The sequence below is a fragment of the Echinops telfairi genome, unplaced genomic scaffold, assembly GCF_000313985.2.
Source record: "Echinops telfairi isolate 266 unplaced genomic scaffold, ASM31398v2 ScPeMD7_9;HRSCAF=40, whole genome shotgun sequence".
NCBI classification, from domain to species: domain Eukaryota; kingdom Metazoa; phylum Chordata; class Mammalia; order Afrosoricida; family Tenrecidae; genus Echinops; species Echinops telfairi.
Genome location: NW_022103906.1, coordinates 23,599,950 through 23,621,028, shown reverse-complemented (window position 1 = coordinate 23,621,028; position 21,079 = coordinate 23,599,950). Strand labels below are relative to the sequence as shown.

General features: G+C 40.4%; 1 protein-coding gene across 1 annotated transcript in view; it reads left to right on the top strand.

Annotated features, from left to right (window-relative positions):
- Positions 1-21,079, top strand: part of PIWIL2 (piwi like RNA-mediated gene silencing 2) — a 76,147-nt gene that overhangs the window by 30,046 nt on the left and 25,022 nt on the right. Inside the window, exons 10-19 of the mRNA XM_004707594.2 lie at positions 1,013-1,201; positions 2,435-2,519; positions 3,763-3,852; positions 5,143-5,283; positions 8,400-8,513; positions 9,512-9,700; positions 15,777-15,878; positions 16,470-16,586; positions 18,220-18,308; positions 19,444-19,549. Of these exons, the coding sequence (XP_004707651.1) occupies positions 1,013-1,201; positions 2,435-2,519; positions 3,763-3,852; positions 5,143-5,283; positions 8,400-8,513; positions 9,512-9,700; positions 15,777-15,878; positions 16,470-16,586; positions 18,220-18,308; positions 19,444-19,549 (1,222 nt within the window). The remainder of the gene's footprint in view (positions 1-1,012; positions 1,202-2,434; positions 2,520-3,762; positions 3,853-5,142; positions 5,284-8,399; positions 8,514-9,511; positions 9,701-15,776; positions 15,879-16,469; positions 16,587-18,219; positions 18,309-19,443; positions 19,550-21,079) is intronic.

The following is a 21,079-nucleotide window of genomic DNA, read 5'->3' as shown; positions in this document are numbered from 1 at the left end:
GGCAGCCCTATAGGTTTGTCACAGCCTTGTCGTAGTGTTGTATAGCATCAAGTGGAAGGTCTGTACCCTCTTCCCCTTGCTTGAAGGAGTGACCTCAAGCAGTGCGAGGTCTCCTCTTTCAAGATGATTCATAGGAAGTGCACCTTAGGTGGGTGACGTATGGTTCGTGGGGAGTAGGCAGACTTTCTACCCTTTTGTTTAGGAATTAGTCTCTAAGATTTGTTTAATTGGAATTTCTTCTTATAGTACTGGACTCATACAATATTTTCCCATTTGTGATTGACTACCTTCAGCATAATGGTTTCCAGTACGCTCCATGTTATGCGGTGCTTCATGCTCTTATCACTTTCCCTTAGGAATGCCTAGTATTAGATGATAGTTTCTTTATTACATAGGAATTTATGTCTGGTCCCTACCTGTCTTTAGCCTGACTGTTGACTATTTTTTCCCTCACTTTCTTCTCCTCCCTATCCCTAATACCATGTATCTGACTGTCCTAATGTCACTTCATCTGCGGGGAAGGTCCTCATTTCTGCCTAATAGGTTTCTCCTTCAAGAATAGTTGAAACATGCCCTCCTCGATAAACATTGACACCTCTGGGTGTATTTGCACACGCTTCCTGTCAGTTTCTTGTGTTTCCTTCTCACAGCATTACAGAGGCCCTGCAAGTGAGTATTTGTGCATTGTAGGAAAGGGCAAATATAATTTAAAGCAGGCTTTTACTCAGCTTCTGTAGACTCTATCCTATTAATATGATATGAAAGAATTATTTTGGTAGTAAATATACCTAATTTTAAGAATTACAGAGCTGCTATTTTAATTGTTTTTATTCGTTTTCTTTGATAAAAGAGATGAGAGTCCTAACTCCTAAAGAAACAGTGGAATGCTCCTGGAGCTGTGAGCTGTGATTATAGCTCTGCACTGTTGGTGTGCCTCCTCTGTGCCTTTCTCATTGTTGTGTATGTGTGTGTACATGGGCACCGAAAGTCATTTTTGTGTCTCTTTCCAAAGGCACGCTATATATCAACAGAACAAAGAGAACTTCCAGGATGAGTGTGCTAAGCTTCTGGTTGGAAATATCATTATAACTCGATACAACAACCGGACCTACCGGATTGATGATGTGGATTGGAATAAGACTCCAAGAGATAGCTTCACAATGTCTGACGGGAAGGACATCACATTCTTGGAATATTACAGGTACAAGTGATGGGGTTTGAGCCTACAGTTTCTACTACTACTCTCTAGCAGAACATAATGTTCCTTAATAGCATATGATTTGACACTTTGAAAATAATTGAATTGGTAATGTGCCTGAGTTAGAATGAGCTCATTTGTGGGGTTTGTCCTGTTAAGGTACTCTTACAGATTCATTTCTTTTAGTAGTTGTGGAGGTTACTGTGCAAATTAATCACAGATATTTGAATTGTGTTTATTTTTCTGGTTTGCTTAGAAGTCTGGATTCACAGATTAAATTCAAGTCTTAATCATTTTATCATTCAAGTTGCCTAAACCCTTTATATAGTTGGATACAGCATTTAATAAGCTCTCCTATATGGTTCATCTTACTTCTCCTGTGTTAAATTTGCAATGTAACACAAACCTACTTTTTACCCAGTTACAAATAGATTGTGATCTGTTTCGGATGGATCCGTCCCAAAGGGTGTTGTGCAAATTGTGTACCCCAGTCCTGGTTAAAGCACATGAGACCTGTTTACAGTGAAATATCCCCTTACAGAAGAGTCGAGCCAGCCAGGGTGCAGTATAGCACTGATGAAGCACAACATTCCTCTAGTTCTTTAATGCCACCCCCCCACGCACACACGCACTATCATGTCCCCAGTTCTACCTTTAAAGTCCTGCTAGATGAGCGCATATACACTGGTACAAATAGAAGCTCTCGCTGTATGGAATCCAAGAGAGATAGAAACCTATCAGGAACAGTGATGAGAGTATCAGTACCGTGAGCATAGGGGAAGGTGCGGGAGAAAGGGGGAACTAACTACAGTGATCGACATTTAATTCCCACCCCCTCCCCCAGGGTGATGAACAATAGAAACAAGAGTGAAGGGAGACAGCAGATGGTGTAAGAAAAAAAATTTATAATTTATCATGGGTTCAGGAGGGTGGGAGGGAGAGAAAAAATAGGCGCTGATACCAAGGAGTAAGAATTTCCTGCTCATGAAGATTTTAAACTTAGATCTCTTAGGGAAGTTATAAGACAATCATTTAAAATGTGGGTCAGATAGAAAATGTTTTGAAAAGGATGATGGCAACATACGCACAAATGTTCTTGACACAGTGGATGTGTAGATTGCTGTATGAGATATAAGAGCCCCAATAAAACGATTCAAAAACAAAACACAAGACTATCGTGCTCTAAGGATGGTGATGATGCTTCTGAAAGTTTTTCTTGCCTCCACCCTGCTCTAGCAAAAACTATGGGATCACCGTCAAAGAAGACGACCAGCCCCTGCTGATCCACAGACCCAGTGAGAGACAGAATAACCAAGGCTCGGTAAGGAGGGCTGGCGGGTCAGGGTTATCACATCCTGCATTTTTTGCCATGTGCTTTTAGTATTCTCTAAGGCTTTGTGGGAGTCATGGCTTGGTGATTACTGAGTAGGGGTGAAAGTTGTGCAGGATTTGTTGTCTCCTCTCACCAGTTGCTGCTTCACATTGGTACTTACTTACTGCCGTTGATGACTCAGAAACCCTGTAGGACAGGGTAAAACTGCCCCCATGGGTTTCCCAGGCTGTAACTGTTACACCTCTTGACCGGAGTTGAAAGCCTCAGCTGTCTCCCAGTGCACACTGGTGGGATATGCTTTTGAAGTGACCACAGGAGGAGCTGAATATCTACATGAACAATGATTTGGGTTAAAGGAGTAAGAATTTCCTGCTAATGAAGATTTTTAACTTGGCTCTCTTAGGAAAGTTAGAAAGCCTCAGCTGTCTCCCAGTGCACACTGGTGGGATATGCTTTTGAAGTGACCACAGGAGGAGCTGAATATCTACATGAACAATGATTTGGGTTAAAGGAGTAAGAATTTCCTGCTAATGAAGATTTTTAACTTGGCTCTCTTAGGAAAGTTAGAAGGCGTTCTTTTTAAATATGCGTCCGAGTGGAGTTGACTTGATGTCAGTAGGTTGGATTGGGCGAGGGTTAGGGGGAGCTCCTTAACACCTGACTCCTCGGCCTTCAGAGTGAGGCTGGAGATCTAAGTCTGTGAGGAGATAGAGACCTGGGGACAGTAGTTAAGCAGTCAGCTGCTAACCACAACATTTGAACCCACCACCAGCAGCTCCACACCACGAAGATGGGTCAGTCTGTTTTTATAGAAACGACACTGCTGGGAACCCCATGGGGTTGTTCTATTCTGTCTTACAAGATCGCCCTGAGGCAGAATCAACTGGATGGCATTGAGTTTGGTTTTTGGTTTTGGTCTTAGCATTGCCTTCGGGGTCAAGAGGGAAATATATATTTTTGTTTTAAGTTATTTGCCTCTTTTCTGACAGTTTTATGCTTTTTCCTTTATTTAATATAAGCCTGTGCTATTCCTGAGGCATGGGGTGGGGGGGCAGTGATGGTGGTGAAATGGTTTTAGCATTTTATTACTCTCTTCTCTGGGATTTTACATTCCTTTGTGTTATAATCCTTATCACTCCCGGACCAGTCCAGGGCTGTGGTGTATCTTGTATAGGCCAGGGGATGGTAGCCTTTCTTATTCCCTTGTTTTCCCTCTGTTCTTTCTTCAAAGTTGCTGAAAGGTGAAATACTGCTGCTGCCGGAGCTGTCCTTCATGACTGGGATCCCAGAGAAAATGAAGAAGGACTTCAGAGCCATGAAGGTTGGAAATGCTTTGGTTAAACAGGACATCTTTTCAATCGTGGTTTGCGCTAGGACCAGGCGAGATTCAGCCTCTAAGATGGGCACTGTTACGTGGGCAGGTCTTGTCTTCTCAGTTCCACTTCTCCTTCTGTAAAAGCACAGTACATTTCTTTTCCCACACATAGTGTGAAAAGCCCACGAGAATCGCTTTGAAAGTTGTTAGCTCTGTCTTTTCCAATCACAATGCAAGCTGGTCATATGACCAGAAATGAGATTATTTGTAAGCTGTAAATTATTCCAACATTTTTTGTAAGCCTTCCATTTATTTGAAGGTGAGGAGATAATGTAGCAAAAGGATGGGAATGTATCTTGTGAGACTTTGAGTTTACAGAGAAATATGCTCGTTCTTCAGAGAACGATAGAGAAGCTGAGATGTGTACAGCAGCCCAGGCAGTGCTGAGTCCAGAACCTGCGTGCTTAACCTCCACACTCCGCGGCTCCCTAGGCTCTCTGCACTGAGCTACTCTCTGCTGCCTCCTGGTGCTCATTCTATTCATGTATCGCTCAGGTGTCACATTTTGTTTAATAAGGAGCTTGAGGTGAAGTTCTTCTCAATTTACCATTGGATACTTCTGTTCTGAACAAGGCCCCTTCCTTATAACTCCCAGTTATCTAATGACTTAATGACCACAGAGCTAGTCTTATAGCCCCATAGGCTCACTGCTCCTGACAGTTCATTAGGCCAAGAAGAATAAATCAAGAATTCACTTAAATGTTACATAATCGCCATACATAGCTGTTAGAAATTCTTTCAAAATAAGTAAATCAATTGCCTTACAGTAGGCCCAACACTATGACAAGTTCTAGGCAAACAAAGGTGTCATGATGGCATCGAATGGCTAATAGAGCTGCAGAAAGTATAAAACGAGGTGGTTTTTCACTTACTTGTATTTGCCTGGATGCCTGGGTCATGACGTTTATTTTTTATTTTCTGTTTTTGCTTAAATATTGAGGTGTAGTCAAATCCTTTTTGTTCCTGTCTGATTTGTCTTTTCAGAATTTTAAATTGAGAACATGTCTTGGAAAAGATGAGATGTGTGGATGTCATGAGAGAGAATAACATTTAAAATGTTTGCTTTCTCCCTCATTCACCTTTATGGGAAATTTTTACTAAATTTCATGGAGAGATTTCCAACTCGATTTCAACAACGAGGTTTCTTGTAGAGACATTTTAGGGGGAATTGATTGATTTAAGTTCATATTAGATAAAACAGTACTTAGGATTTAACTTCATTTACATTTTATTTAGGATTTGACCCAGCAGATCAACCTGAGCCCTAAACAGCACCATAAAGCTTTGCAGTGCTTGTTGCAGAGAATTTCAAACAGTGAGACAGCCAACAATGAAATGGCACGTTGGGGTCTCTGTCTTCAGAAGGATGTACATAAGGTAAACTCGAAGGAGGTGTGGTGGGGATAGGAAGAGCATGAAATACAGATTTAAGAGCATTGTGAGGCTGAGTGATAACTACTCTGCCATTATTTTGGAGTTTTTCCCCACCCCAAACATGACCCTTGCATTTACTTACTTGCTAGTCTGGCAGCTTTTCTCCCTGTAGAACCCCCTAGGGATCTAAGCTATTGACTTTCTAGTCAAGGAGATATCAAAAGGAGTATTATTTTGCTTGTTTGTTTTAGGAGTATTTTTTTTACTTAATATTTTATTTGAACACTCATTAAAATTTGTCATTGCATTAATTTTCATCAACAAAGTATTTCATTTTAACATTCATTTAACATTCATTAAAAATAACACTGTTTAATGTTGCATGTACCATATATACTTGAGTATCAGCCGACCCGAATATCAGCTGAAGCACCCAATTTTACCACAGCATCTGCATTGAACATGTGCTGAAAAACTCGGCTTATACCGTACCTTTTACGGTACCTTTTAATCTTGCCTTTAAAAATATTTTTAAGAACTTTATTTCTTTTTCTTTCTCAATTAATATTGTCCTTCCTTGGCTATTACAGTTGTCATTTTTTCTGTTGGCGTAAGTGGATTAGGAGAGTCTCGGACTCTACAATCTAATTTTTTTTTGCCCCAAAATTTTGCCTCACCATCTTTGTTTTATTTTGTGCAGCCACGGCCCATAGTAGAGATAATATAGGGTGATAATTACATCTTTGAGGTTTTTTGGTTTTGAATTCTAGCTTTACCATTGGCCATCTTGGTAGCTTTGAGTGGCTTATTTAGCGTCTCTGAGCCACTGTTTTCTTGTCTATAGAATGAAGATCATGACTGAGTTTTAAAAGTTAGATGAGAAAACTTTAACATGAGATCTGGAATATAGCAAGTGCTCAGTCAATAATGTTACCTATTGTTATTTTGTACCTTTCTTTTGAGAGTTTACCACAACAATGAATTCTACTCTCCCTTTAGTTCACTTACATTTCAGATTCATTCCTTGTTAAAAATGTTACTTTTCTCTTGATTGTTAAAGTAATGTAAAGAAAAGGAAATTATAAACAAGGAAATTTTGGAAATTTTAGAAAATGTGAAGTAGGAAATAATAATTGCATTATCTAAAGATCGTATCCCATGTACACTGATACAGATAAGAACTGGAAACACAGGGAATCAGGACAGATAAACCCCTAAGGACCAATAATGAGAGTAGCGATACCAGGAGGGTAAAGGGAAGGTGGGGTAGAAAGGGGGAACCAGTCACAATGCTCTACATATAACTCCCTCCATGGGGGACAGACAACAGAAAAGTGGGTGAAGGGAGACATCGAACAGTGTAAGACATGAAAAAAAAATTGTATGAATTATCAAGGGTTCATAAGGGGGAGGAGTGTGGGGAGGGAGGGGGGAAAATGAGGAGCTGATATACCAAGGGCTCAAGTAGAAAGAAAATGTTTTGAAAATGATTATGGCAACATATGTACAAATGTGCTTAACACAATGGATACATGTATGGATTGTGATAATAGTTGTACGAGCCCCCAATATAATGATTAAAAAAAAAAAAAGATCGTGTCCCAGTAATTTGTTTGAGACACATAGAAAAGATAATATTTTCCGTGTATTTATTTTTCCTAAGATGATGTCCTATGAGAATAAATTTCTTACAAAACTTTCATTATACTATGTATGTAGTATTACATCTTTTTCTACTTTATTTTATCATGAATGTATAGGAAGTATAAGCCGAAGAAGAAAAATGTCTACCCATAATCTGGCTACATCAGAATAACCACTGTTCACATTTTGAATTATATTTTCCAGTGTTTTTCATTTTTAATTTTTGGTACACAAACACACACACAAACACACACACAAACACACATTGTATGTATTCATGTGGTTTCCTTCCCCTCCCTCCCCACAATACGTTTTAATGTTTTCCTTATGCCACTTAATTTTTTTTGAAGTATGTTTAATGATTGATGATGTTTCACTTTACTAAGTTTCCTAGCCGTACATAATTAAATTGAATTTACTGTTTTTCTAATATAGTGATGTAACGAGCATCCTTGTAACTAAATCTATGTGTATATCGTTGTCTATTTACTTTGGTTTATGTAAAATTATCAAGTTAGGATATTGATAGTTTTTATTGCTTTTATTATATATTGCCACATTCCCCTTCAGAAAGAGTCAATAATTGTTTTGAGGAGAAGATGAGTCTGCTTTTTTCCACACTTGCTAGTATGAGTTTTGTTATTAACAAAATATTTTTTAAATTATTTAGATTTTTTATTATAGATAATTGTTACCCCCCCAAAAAAGAAAAGCAAAACAAGCAGTAGAGATCGTAAAGATAGAACCTTTATAATTATATGTCTCCCCAAAGATAATCACTGCCAAGGTTGAGCTCATTCAATTTTTATGATATATGCATTATTTAATTTTGCAATGATGGGAGCATATTAAATGTAGGGAGAAAATGATTTGAACAATAGTAAAATAGTCCATTATGTAGATGTATCATCTATTTAGTTATTTTGTTGGATATTAAGATCAAATCAATTTATTCATATTTATTGTTCTTTACCTAAATTGTTTTCATTATTTTTTTGACATTTTCCTTTCAATTTTTTTCTTGTAGAAAGTATATTAGTAGTCTTGTGTTTAGTCTCTCTAAGAAAATCTGCCTTTTATTTCTTCTTTCATTTGTTTTTCCCTTAAAATATTTTTCAAAGATTATTTTCCTGTTGACTTTGAAATCATAATTGTTTTACATTCGTTCACTGTTTCAGAGAGACAATGTTTTCTAATTCTCATCTTGTGAAATCCTTGTAAACTTGAATAATGAAAGAGCAATGCCTATCATAATTTTACTTGTGTTATGTTCAGGTTCTTAATGCCAGACTCTCACTGTTGGCAGTTGATGCTTTCTGCCATTCTCAAAAATTATAGCAGGCAGAAAGAAAAAACTTGTAGCAGAGACAAACCTATATGATGGAGCTGACAAGCCCTCAGGGAAGTTACTGTCAGTGTACTTCTAATTAATGTTTATAGATAGCTCCTGTCATCGGTTTTGGTTTTCTGTTTAGATTGAAGGCCGCATTCTACCAATGGAAAGAATTAACTTGAGAAGTACTTCATTTACCACATCTCAGGAACTCAACTGGGTTAAGGAAATAACCAGAGACCTTTCCATTTTAACTGTAAGTGCATTTTTCATTATAAATATTGGACCAGTCTTAAAGCGTGAACATTAGGAAGCAGAAATGATAGTGTCCTCTTTCTGAAAGACAGTGAAAACAGCTCCTTGAAGCAAAGGGATCCTTCACCCACAGCAAGTGGATGAGTTGTTGGAGATAAATAAGCCCTTGGCCTGACGCAGTAGCTTTCTTTTTCCTTCTCCCACCTCTCTTTCTCCCCCTCGTGGCTTCCTGGAGCATGTTTTTCCAGACAGTATCGGACCAAGTCAACTAATGTCTTAGTTACAGTATTTCCATCAATGAACAAAATGGTATATAATTATTTTAACATGTTTTTTGTTAACCTGGTTTTTATGGTCCTATATAAAGTAGACATAGCTGTATTCAAAACTTTTTATTAGAATATAATACATATAGAAAAAAGTACACTTAAAAATGCATAGCATAAAGAATTTTCACAAATTAAACAGACCTGTGTAATCAGTGCAAAAGATAAGACACAGTGTTACCAGCACTCCAGAATGCCCTTCCGTGCTCCCAGTCACGCCACCCTTCATCCCACACATAGCAAGGATGACACTTAGATTCGTCTGAACTGTGTTTGCATTTCATATTTAAATAGAATCATGGAGTCTGAGGCGGGCCATCAAAAAGTTCATGGGAAAATGGAATTAAAAGATAGAGTCTATTAACTTTTTGAAGCCCCTTTGTATACATTTATACATTCTTTTATGTCTGGCTTCTTTCTACCTTGTGCTGGTGAGTTTCAGCCATGTTTTCAGATATGACTGTAGATCTTCCATTCTCATTACTGTATAGTACTTTATAGTAAGAAAGCATGAGAGCTTATTAATCACACACATACGTATTAGTAATATGGATTGGATAAGATAGGACTTGAGAGAGTGAAATAGTAACTTATTGTCAAGAATAAAAACCCCTGACTGAGTTGGAATGTTTACGTTGTGTGACATGCTGAAATGTCCTGTGGTTGTTCCTAGATCCCCATTCATTTCTGGGCACTGTTTTACCCAAAGAGAGCAGCAGATCATGCCCGAGAGCTGGTTAACACACTGGAGAAGGTAGCTGGCCCTATTGGCATTCAAATGAACCCACCAGCCTGGGTTGAAGTCAAGGATGACCGGGTGGAGACCTACATCAGAACAATTCAGTCCCTGTTGGGAGCTGAGGTAACAAGTTGATTTTGAGTAAATTTTTAGAAAGCCTGTTCTATAATACTTGAACACTTGCTTTTAAATTATCTTGGTTTAATCTGTCAGTCTGATGGGAATGATGTTCAGGTATCTATATCTTACTCATAAAATATTGAATGGAAAATGTATCTTTTTCCCGTTGGTTATTTTTGCTTCTTTCATTTAAGTTGGCACTCACACTTATTTTAGTCTTCTTTTCCGCATGTATTAGCTAGAGAGTAGCTGACGGGGCTTTGCTTTGTTATCTATAGAACATGCTGTGCTCAGGAAGCAGCTCCTTGCTCCAAGTTCTGAGCTGTCACAGTCTGGTCTGGCTCAAGATTCAAATTGTTCTGGTGATGAAGTTGGCAGATGGCCTATCAACTTGGTCTGACCACCAATCAGAAACACGGACTAAGCAGGTCACAGCACTCACAGCTCAGTAGTTCAGGTCTTTCAGTTCTATTCTGTTTATAGCTGAGATAGAGGAACAAGATTATGAGGGGAATAAAATAAAGAGGTAAAGACTTTGGAAACAATGCATTTTGTCCTTGAGTTAGAGAGTTGCTTTGGTTTTGGTAAGAGCAACAGTAGAGTTAGATTATGTTGGCACCATTTGCTTTCTCACTTTGAACCATTACTCTTAGGGTACAGCATTGTGGCTGCACACTTAGGCTTCTTTTGCACACCTTTTTTTCACTTTAACTCCTGACCTCCATGCCTATCACAGTCAATCCAGGCCTCCCCCTTAAGCCTCATCCTTGGTAAACTCTGCTCTGCATACCAGAGACTACCCAGTTTAGTTTGAGAAATCCTTCATTTCATATCGTGTGTTCTCTTTATGAGCACAAACAGCCAGCAAATGTCTTTTTCTTTTTTTAAATCATTTTATTGGAGACTCATACAACTCTTGTCACAATCCATACATAAATCAGTTGTGTAAAGCACATTTGTACATGTGCTTTATCATCATTCTCATTCTCAAAACATTTGCTCTCCACTTAAGCCCCTGGCATCAGTTCCTCATTTTTTCCCCCCTCCCTCCCCACTCCCTCCTTCCTCAAGAACCCTTGGTAATTTGTAAATTATTATTTTGTCATATCTTACACTGTCCGATGTCTCCCTTCGCCCTCTTTTCTGTTGTCCGTCCCTCAGGGAGGAGTTTATATGTAGATCCCTGTAATCGGTTCCCCCTTTTACCCCATCTTCCCTCCACCCTCCCGGTATCGCCACTCTCACCACTGGTCCTGAAGGGATCATCCATCCTGGATTCCCTGTGTTTCCAGTTCCTAGCTGTACCAGATTATACATCCTCTGGTCTAGCCAGATTTATAAGGTAGAATTGGGATCATGATAGTGGGGGTGGGGGGTGGGAGAGAAACATTTAGGAACTAAAGGAAAGTTGTATGTTTCATCATTGCCACACTGTACCCTGACTGGCTCGTCTTGTCCCTGTGACCCTTCCGTATGGAGATGTCCAGTCACCTACAGATGGGCTTTGGGTCCCCACTCTGCTCTCCCCTCATTCAAAATGATGTGATTTTTTTTTGTTCTTTGATGCCTGATACCTCATCCCTCTGACACCTCATGATCACACAGGCTGGTGTGCTTCTTCCATGTGGGCTTTGTTGCTTCTGAGCTAGATGGCCGCTTGTTTACCTTCAAGCCTTTAAAACCCCAGACGCTATATCTTTTAATAGCTGGGCTCCATCAGCTTTCTTCACCACATTTGCTTATGCACCCATTTATCTTCAGCGATTGTGTCGGGAAGGTGAGCCTCATGGAATGCCAGTTTAATAGAACAAAGTATTCTTGCATTGTGGGAGTACTTGAGTGGAGGCCCAATGTCTGTCTGCTACCTTAATACTAAACCTATAAATATATGCACATAGATCTATTTCCCCATCCTCATATATAAATATATTTACATATGTACATGCCTTTATTTAGACCTCTATAAATGCCCTATGTCTCCTAGCTCTTTCCTCTATTTCCTTTGACTTTCCTCTTGTCCCACTATGATGCTCAGCCTTCATTTGGGTTTCAGTAATTCCTCTCGTTACATTACCCTTGTTCATGCCCTGCCAGACCTCCTACATACACTCTCCTCACCACCAATTTGGATCACTTGTTGTTTCCTTGTCCCTGGGTTTGTTAACACCCCTACCTTTCCCCCCACCTCTCCCTCTCCCATGTCCCCCGGGAACTGTCAGTCCATTGTTTTCTCCTCCAGATTGTTCATCCAGCCTATCTTCTTTAGACAGACCTGCGGAGATAATAACATGCCCCAAAACAAGACAGAGCAAAACCAAGCAACAAAATAAAACAAAACAACAACAGGCCAATGACAAAAAACAAAACAAAACAACAAGAAAGAAAAGTTTGTAGTTAGTTCAAGGACTGTTTGTTGGCCTTTAGGAGTGTTTTCCTGTCGAGTCTGATGGGGTGCCAAGCCCTGGCCCCAAGGTCTATTTTTGGTATTCCCTGGGGACTTCGTTGCTCTGTGCCCCTTGCTATTCTGTTGCACGCCCTTAGTGTTTTGCCTCTGTGTGGTGGGATCAGATCGGGTGCAATTCCTATACTGTGTCTACAGTGTTGTCCCTGTAGGGCTATGGGTCAGTGAGGGATGTCATGTCTCATAGTGGGGCTGGCCATATGGTCTCTGTGGATTCGCTGTTCTGAGCGGGAATATCTTCCTCAAGGGTTGGTGGGCCAGGATGTGCTCCACTCTCTGTTCCTCCCCCTTCATTTGCTCCCGTGTGCTCTGATGAGACACGTCCCTCTCCCTGAGCTGCAGCTTCAGTTTTGTCCTCTGAAATAAATTCTTTTGGGGGGAGGGGCAGGTGTCCACGTGGTTGGAATTGGGGCCGACCCCGCAGATCTCTCCACTGGTTCCCTACTTCATGCTGGCATGTTGCATTCACATCTTGGAGCACCGGGTTGAAGTAGCCAGCAATTTTCATGTGGCATGAACATGAGCTTCACTTGTCATATTTACATAATTTATATTGGTCTTGCTTCCTTTCTCTCACTCTTGGAATGTTCCCTTTGTCAGGGGCCATAAGCTCATCCGTTCATATGGGCCAGAGAACTAACAAAGGAAAGAAGCGGGTGGACTACGAGAGGAGTACAGTAAGCTAAGGGGTAGTCTCTATGACTTTTTTATAATGTAGGGATCAAGCCCAGTATTGCCAAACTGATTTTGCATTTAGTTTTTCAATAGAAACCCAAAGTATAGATTGGCATATATCCATCTCCCTATTTTTAGATGTTGAATTAATAACAGTTATCCCTCAAGTATAATGGCAAGTTATGACATTTCCAGATAAGAAATTGAAGGCATTTGTATTAATTAGACCAGCTTTACAAGAAATACTGAAGGAAATTCTCCAGACAGATAAGCTGCAACAACCTGATAGTAACATTAAGTCACAACACCCTAGATACAGAAGTATCCAAGGTAAAACAAACCTACAAAACTAAAAATGAACCCGAGGTAACACTCTGTAGCAATGACAGTTACCGCAGTGTAAGTGGAGGGGCAGCGGACAAGAGGAAAGATTAGAGATGGCTTGACAACAGTGGCTGAGACAATGGACTAGGATCTGAGAACACTTCTGAGCGTGGGGCAGGAGCAGGCAGTGCGTCTTCGTTCTGTTGTACGTGGGGTCCCTATGAGTCAGAGCTACCTCTTAACAACAGCAACAAATAAAACACGAAAAAATGCAATCTGATCACCATCTAGTTGATTCCAACTTGGTGACTGTGTGTTACAGAATCTGGTGTTTTTATCTGTCATTTTTACTGAAACAGATGGTGCCACTGGGTGGGTGGGTTTGAATCACCCACCTTAAATTAGCCAACCGAACTCCAAATTCTGGGCCATTGGGTCAATTCCAACTCATAGTAACCCTATCAGACTGCATAGAAGTACCTCAGTGGGGTTCCCAAGCCTGTAACTACTGGAAAGCCTCAGCTTTCTCCTCCGAGTTGCTGGGGGTTCCCCTCACATAACTACTACACTGTTAGGGCTGTTTGTTTAGATTAGTAGCTGAGCACAAACCCTTGGCAGCAGCCAGAGGCCTAAACAAAGCCTATGTGTTCTGTGTATACATCCTATTGTCTACATGGCTTTGGAAGTTCTTGGCTGTGATTTTTGGAATATGTGTCCTTGAAGAAATCTTGTATGTTGATGTTAGGTACTGTTAAGTTGGTTCTGACTTATAGTAACCGCATGTATAGCAGAATGAAATACTGCCCAGTCCTGCACCGTCCTTACAATTGTAATTATGCTTGATCCCCTTGTTGGAGGCACAATGTCCATCTTGTTGACAGTCTTCCTCTTTTTTGCTGACTTTTTACTCTATCAAGCATGATGTCCTTTTCTTGATACACGAGACAAACTCTTAACCTAATCTTGAGCTGGAGTAGTGTACCATTGATTGCCCTTTCTAGCATAAAGGGCTGGCAACTTTAGCCCACTTAAATGCTACTTTTCCTTGTGCAGATTTTGTAAGGGCCACTGCTTTCAATAATGGATCTCTTAAAACTGAGACAGAAGATAGCGATAAGCTGCTGGCAGTATTCTCTCTCTAACCAGAGAGAGTTAGTTTAACAAAATAGAAATCCATTCTTTTACAGTTTTAGAGGCTAGAAGTCCGAAGTCAGAGCATCGGCTCTACAGTCAACTTTTGTCTGTGTCAGCTCTGGAGGAAGGTCTGTGTCTCCTTTCAACATCTGTGGGTCCATCAGCCCTCGGAGATTGATTTCTTAGGTGTCTTGGCATAAGTGTTCCCCTGGGTGTAAGAGGTCCGCGTTGCAGGTAGCCTGGGTCCAAAGGACATGCTTCTCTCCCAGCTCATCTTTCTTGGTGGCAGTCAGTTCCCTCTAATCTCTGCTCACTTGTTGACTCTCTTGTATAAAGAGATTGTTTCAAGATACCACCTAATCCTTTAGATTATATCCTATCTCATGAACATAACTTCCTCTAATTCTGCCTCATTAGCATCAAATGACAAATGGAGGCTAACTACAGAATGCCTGATAATCATGGCCTAGCATAGTTGACATATATTCAACCCACGACAGAGTAGCTACTTAGGGAGTTTGGCACTAGCTTTATTCCTTTCTTCATTTGGCTCTGACCTTCTTGTAGTTTTTCATCTCGTATTTGTTACGTGGAAGTTATATGGTATGACGCAGTAAGTTGCTTAGTTAACTAAAGAGAATGGCAAACAAATGCGTAGGGATTAAAAGTGTAAGTAATAAGTAACACATTGCTAAGCTGATCCTTTTCTAGGCCTTGTCTCAAGTTTTCTTACAAGTAAAACTTAGGAGCCTTAGAATTTCAGAGACCATGTCCCTAATGAGATTTTGTTTTCCAGACTGATCCTAAGGATAGCTGAGGAAGTGTCCTAAGGGTGTACAATCCCCTAGGTATCTATATATGATCTAAATTTATTGAGGCCCCTGGAAGGGCCTTCATTCCTTCTCACCATCTACATTGTGCTCTGCTCATAGTAAACAAACTGATGACTTGGCCAAGACCTCATTTGGTGGAAGTAACAAATTACCTACCTGTTTATGCTGAGACATCTGAGCAAAACAAAAAAAAAAAATCCCAATTCAGATCCAAGAAACTTTTTCTTGGTTGGATTGCCCATTTACCTTAAAGGTCTTGTGGCTTTGTATTCTTGCTCAAACTAGAGTCCTGCTTAGCTGCTAACGAAAGGTTGCCAGTTCAAGTCCACTCAAAGGCTCTATGGAAGAGAGACCTGGTGATCTGCTTCTGTAGAGACTATAGCCAAGAAAACCATCTGAACAACTGTGTCCCTTGAGGTCACTGGAGCACAATTCACTCATGGGGCCTAATCACTGGCAGGAGAAAGAGGAGGCTTTCTACTCCTGTAAAGAGTTATACAGTGTTGGGAACCCACGGGACAGAGCTTTTCTGCCCTCTCAGGTTGCTATGAGTTGGAATTGACTCAATGGCAGTGAGTTTGGTTTTTTAACAACAGATTGAAAATCCTCAGAGAATTCCGGAGCCTGACTTAACGTGCTTTATCTCTTAAAGGGGAAGCTACAGCTGGTTGTTTGCATCATTATGGGTACGCGTGATGATCTCTATGGGGCCATTAAAAAGCTGTGTTGTGTGCAGTCTCCAGTGCCCTCGCAGGTAAGTAGAGTTGAGGCATGATATTGAAACTCTGGCTTGGCTTCCCCTGGAGACTTGGGGAAAAAAGAGTATATGTTTCTACATAAGACTAAAGTAATTATTAGAAGCCAGTATGTATGGATTCTTCTAGTTCAAAGTTCGTATTAGAGAGTAAACTGGTGGGTGGCAAGTAGCTATTCATAACTGCTCCCTTAATTTCCCAAATGAGTAGCTTGTTCAGAGATGGAGCCTCCAAGCATCGCATGACTGGATCCTGGGCGTATGAGCTTCGTTTGGAAAGAGGCAAACTGGTTTTCCTATGTAGAGTTTTGGTTTGTTTTTTAAATCTTACTCTGTATGGTATCCTTCTAGAACTTTCTGCTTCTTTGTTACTTTATTTTTTGTTTTGTTTTTCTCTGTGTGTGTGTGTGTGTATATGTATGGAGACACATACAGACACTATCTAGAATCCCTAGAACTGGGACTCTTCTTGCAAAAGCTATTATCCGACAACTCAGGTTTCTTTAATACTTCATGCAATCCTTTCCTTAAGTTCATGCTTTCATTTTCTGAGACACTGATAATGTCTTGCTCTTGGTACTTTGTTTACAGGTCATCAATGTCCGAACAATTGGTCAGCCCACCAGGCTTCGGAGTGTGGCCCAGAAGATTTTACTTCAGATTAACTGTAAATTGGGTGGTGAGCTCTGGGGAGTGGATATTCCTCTGGTGAGTGATGCTGAGCTGTGCCTGTTTAACTCTGCATACAGGACAAGCCTACCTAATTGTTTCCCTTAGTTATCCTCCTTATTCTTAATTTCACTCATCAGTCTAAATGACTTGCTGTATGTATTTGTGTAGTCTGTCATGTTAGAATTTTTTTATATTTTTATTTTTTAATTAAAAGATCATTTTATTGGGGGATCTTATAACTCTTATTACAATCCATACATCAATTGTATCAGGCATATTTGTACATATGTTGCCATCATTCTTTTCTAGACAGTTACTTTCTTTTGAGCCCTTGGTATGAGCTCTACTCCCCATCCTCCCCTCATGACCACTTGAATGACAATAAGATAGATTATAAATAATTATTATTTTCATATCTCACACCAATCGCTGTTTCCTTTCCCCCTTGGTTTCTGTTATTCTTCCCCTTGGAGGGGGTTGCATGGTTACGTGTCGATCATTATGATCGGTTTCCCCTTCCACCCCTCTCCCCCCTTTTCCCCTACCCGTCTGGTATCACTGTTCCCATTCCTCCTCCTGGATTCCATGTGTCATGAGCTCTTATCTCTTATCTACACCTGTGTACATGCTCCAGTCTAGTTTGAAGTGAGAACCAGCACTTGGGTCATGATAGTGGGGGGTGGGGGATGAAGAAGCCTCAAGGAAAGAGAGGAATAATGTGCTTCATCGGTGTTTTACTGCTCCCTGGTTGACTCATTCCTTCCCTGTGACCCCTCTGTGGGGGGATTTCCATTGTCTACAGATTGGCTTTGGGTGTCTGCGCCAACCCCCCTCATTCTCAACAGTATGTCTTTGTTATGGGTCTTCTGATGTCTGTTACCTGGTCCCAATGACACCTCATGATCGTACAGGCTGGTGTGCTGCTTCTATGTGGACTTTTTCCTTCTCTGCTGAATGGCCACTTGTTTAACTTCAAGCCTTTAAGACCCTTTTAATATCTTTTAATATCCCGGCATCATCTGCCTTTTTCACCACATTGCTTATGCACCCATTTTGTCTTCAGCGATTGTACCAGGAGGAGTTTTTACATTTTTTTAAAAGGTTGAAAAATATTTAATGGCATAAAGATAAGGAAATTCAGTGTGCTAAAAAAACCTCATCACCATAGAATCAATTCCAGGTCGTACCAACTCTATAGGACAGAATAGAACTGCCCCTCTGGGTTTTTGAGGCTGTAAATCTTCACAGGAGCAGAGTGCTTCATCTGTCTCTCAGAGTGGTGGTTGGCTCATACTGCTTGACCTCACCATGAGCTGCCCACTGTGCTGCCAGAGCTCAGTTTACAGTGCCCTTAAATAAAGTATGTTGGAATGTAATCATGCTTGTTTATGTATATACTGTTTATGTACTGTCTGACTGCTTCCATACTGTAAGGTAGAAGCCAGCAGGGCCAATAGTCATGGGCCCACACAGCCTCAAACGCATTCCCTCTTCCCCTCTTCCCCTCTAGCTCTCTGACTCCCTTCATGATATTTTTAAAAATGTCTCGTTCCCAGAAATTGCTTGCTTATGTAAAACATAAGGTGAGGGTTATTTTAGCATTCTGATAATAATTAAAAGCGGAGGAGGCTGTACAACTTGTTTTTGTTGTTGTACTTTTCTCACCTAGAAACAACTGATGGTGATTGGGATGGATGTCTACCATGACCCCAGAAGGGGCATGCGCTCCGTGGTGGGCTTTGTTGCAAGCATCAATCTGTAAGTACTGCTGGTGGTTTCTTTTGTGTTGTTACCTCATTTGATGCCAAATCCTACAGTCAGTCAAGCGTTTATCTTTTTGAGGGTAACAGATTATCATATAGAAAGTTCTAATTTCCTCTTATGTCCTGCTATGATACTTCCTTTTGTAAACTATTTAGCAAACTTGTCACATTTGGAGAGGGGCTGTGTCTCCTTTATACATACACGTATTACACACGACATGTGTTGTTGTTACTGTTATGTGCTGTTGGGACCATTTCAACTCATAATGACCTTATAAGACAGGAGAACTGCCCCAGAGGGTTTCTTAGACTGGAATCTTTAAGGGAACAGATTGCCAGGTCTTTGTCCCCATGGAGTGACTGGTGGGTTCTAACTGTTGACCTTTTGGTGAACAGCCAATTGTACCACCAGGGCCCCTTACAAACAAATTGTGTGTGTGTGTGTGTAGACAAATGAAGTATTACTTACATAATATTTTAATATGCTGTTTTATCTACTTAAAAGTTTGTTGAACGATGTAAGATACGGAAAAAATAATCGATAACGTATCAAGGGTTCATGAGGGAAGGTGGGCGGGGGAGGGAGGGGGAGGAAACGGGGAGCTGTTATCAGGGGCTCAGATGGGAAGAGAATGCTTTGAAAACGATGATGGCGGCCTATGTGCAAATGTCCTTGACACTTTGGAGGAATGTATGGATTGTGATAAGAAATGTAATAGCCCCCAATAAAAATATTAAAAAAAAAATTTTGTTGACCTTTTCCCGTTCACTACAAATGAATCTCAATTAATTTGTGTTCGTTACTGTGCATAATTTATTGTATATCATTATTTAACTACCTAGTTCTTTGTGGGTAGCTATATAGATTTAGTTATTTTTCTATTAGAGGTTTTGTGGCAAATATCCATAACTGTACATATATATTTGGCTCTTTGTCTCAGACATGTGTTTTTCACCCACATCAGATTTTGCTACATGGAACATAGGTGTATTCACTCGATATTTGCTGCCAACAACAAACTGATGCATAAAGAAGCCTCTGTGAGCTGATACTCAGACTAGGTCGGCCTTCATCTGCGTGTGCTTGCTCATCTCTCGTTGTGGCTCTCTGTCCTTTCTCTCTGCCTCAGCACCCTCACAAAATGGTACTCCAGAGTGGTGTTCCAGATGCCTCATCAGGAGATTGTGGATAGCCTGAAGCTGTGCCTGGTGGGCTCCTTAAAAAAGTTTTATGAGGTGAGGAAAGCAGAAATTCTGCAGCATCTCAATTTCCTTGCATGCTTTACCCGGAAGTCTAATTTACACAGAAGGGGGTCCCAAATCAAAGGTAAGTCCCTTAAATAGACTTGGGAGTCAGTCATTGCTGAACAAGCAGCCCAGAGTTTCTCCTTTCGGGTCTGTCTTATACAAAACGATTCCAGAAGCGAAATGCTTTCATTTGGTTTGGTAAGTAATAATTATTTCCTAGGCTGTCTACCTGATTCCTGTAGACGTAATCTTGATGCCCTTATCAGGGAAGTTGGGGGTAAATTTCAGCAATTAAAGTAGCTTATAAATTTACTCAGATTTTTATGGCTTATTAGAAGCTGACTCTTTTCATTTTGGTTCAAGACAAATGCCTCCCTGTAAATTATCCCGAGGAGTCCAAAGAATGCTAGCCATGGAGAATTAGCACGTTGCTGTCATTAAGCTGATATCAGGTCTGGAACATTGAATGGCCAAGCAAGGCACTGAATTTTTGTCTTGGCCAATACCTCAAAGGAAACCTTGATAAGTGGCTTGTATTTCATAGGATCTGGGTTAGCCTTTTACACAGAGATTAAATAGCAGGAAATATAATAACTTCATATGATGATCAAAGTCAGTCTCTAGAAATTCATCCTGTTTCTTTTTAGAATTGCATCCCTACAATCTCCTGCAAATAGTTTGATATTGTTCAAGTGTTAAGAGTATGGTTTAAATAGTTTATTTTTTTTCCCTCCTAAAAGGCCCATTTGCTGTGCTACTTTGTTGCCAAGTGCTACTAGACATTCTTCTTTCCTGTTGCCCGTTGTCTCCAAAATTCTAGCTGTCATTTTGAGCCTTTCCCAAAGATAACTTCCATGAAACCTTTCCCGTCCCTTCCTACTTCATCCTTCATCCAGAATGGGTTCTTCATGCTCCGCTGCAGTGGCTCCTTGCTTATAGTTCTCCGTAGTTGTTAAAGTCATTTTCTGTCTTAGATTAGTTATTTGTATCTGTCTCTTCCACTGGGTTGTACATTATTTAAGTGGTTTGGTTATTGATGGCTTTGTAACCAGTTTTCTTCTAACTGAATTGGTAAAGCAACCATTTAGGATGTTTAGTCAGGAATTTAGCCAGGATGTTGTGCAGCTAAGGTTCATTTGCATGTAGCCTTCTTCTTTTTTTTAAAAATCATTTTATTGGGAGCTTGTACAACTCTTATCACAATCCATCCATCCATCCACTGTGTCAAGCACATTTGTACATCTGTTACTATCACATCATTCTTAAAACATTTTCTTTCTACTTGAGCCCTTGGTATCAGTTTCTCATTATTTTTCCCCTCCCTCCCCTCCCCTTGATAATTTATATGTCGATCATTGTGATCGGTTCCCCCTTTCTCCCCCACCTTCCCCTCCCCCTCCTGGTGTCACTACTCTCATTATTGGACCTGAGGGATTTATCTGTCCTGGATTCCCTGTGTTTCTAGCTCTGATCTGTACCAGTGTACATCCTGTGGTCTAGTTGGATTTGTAAGGTAGA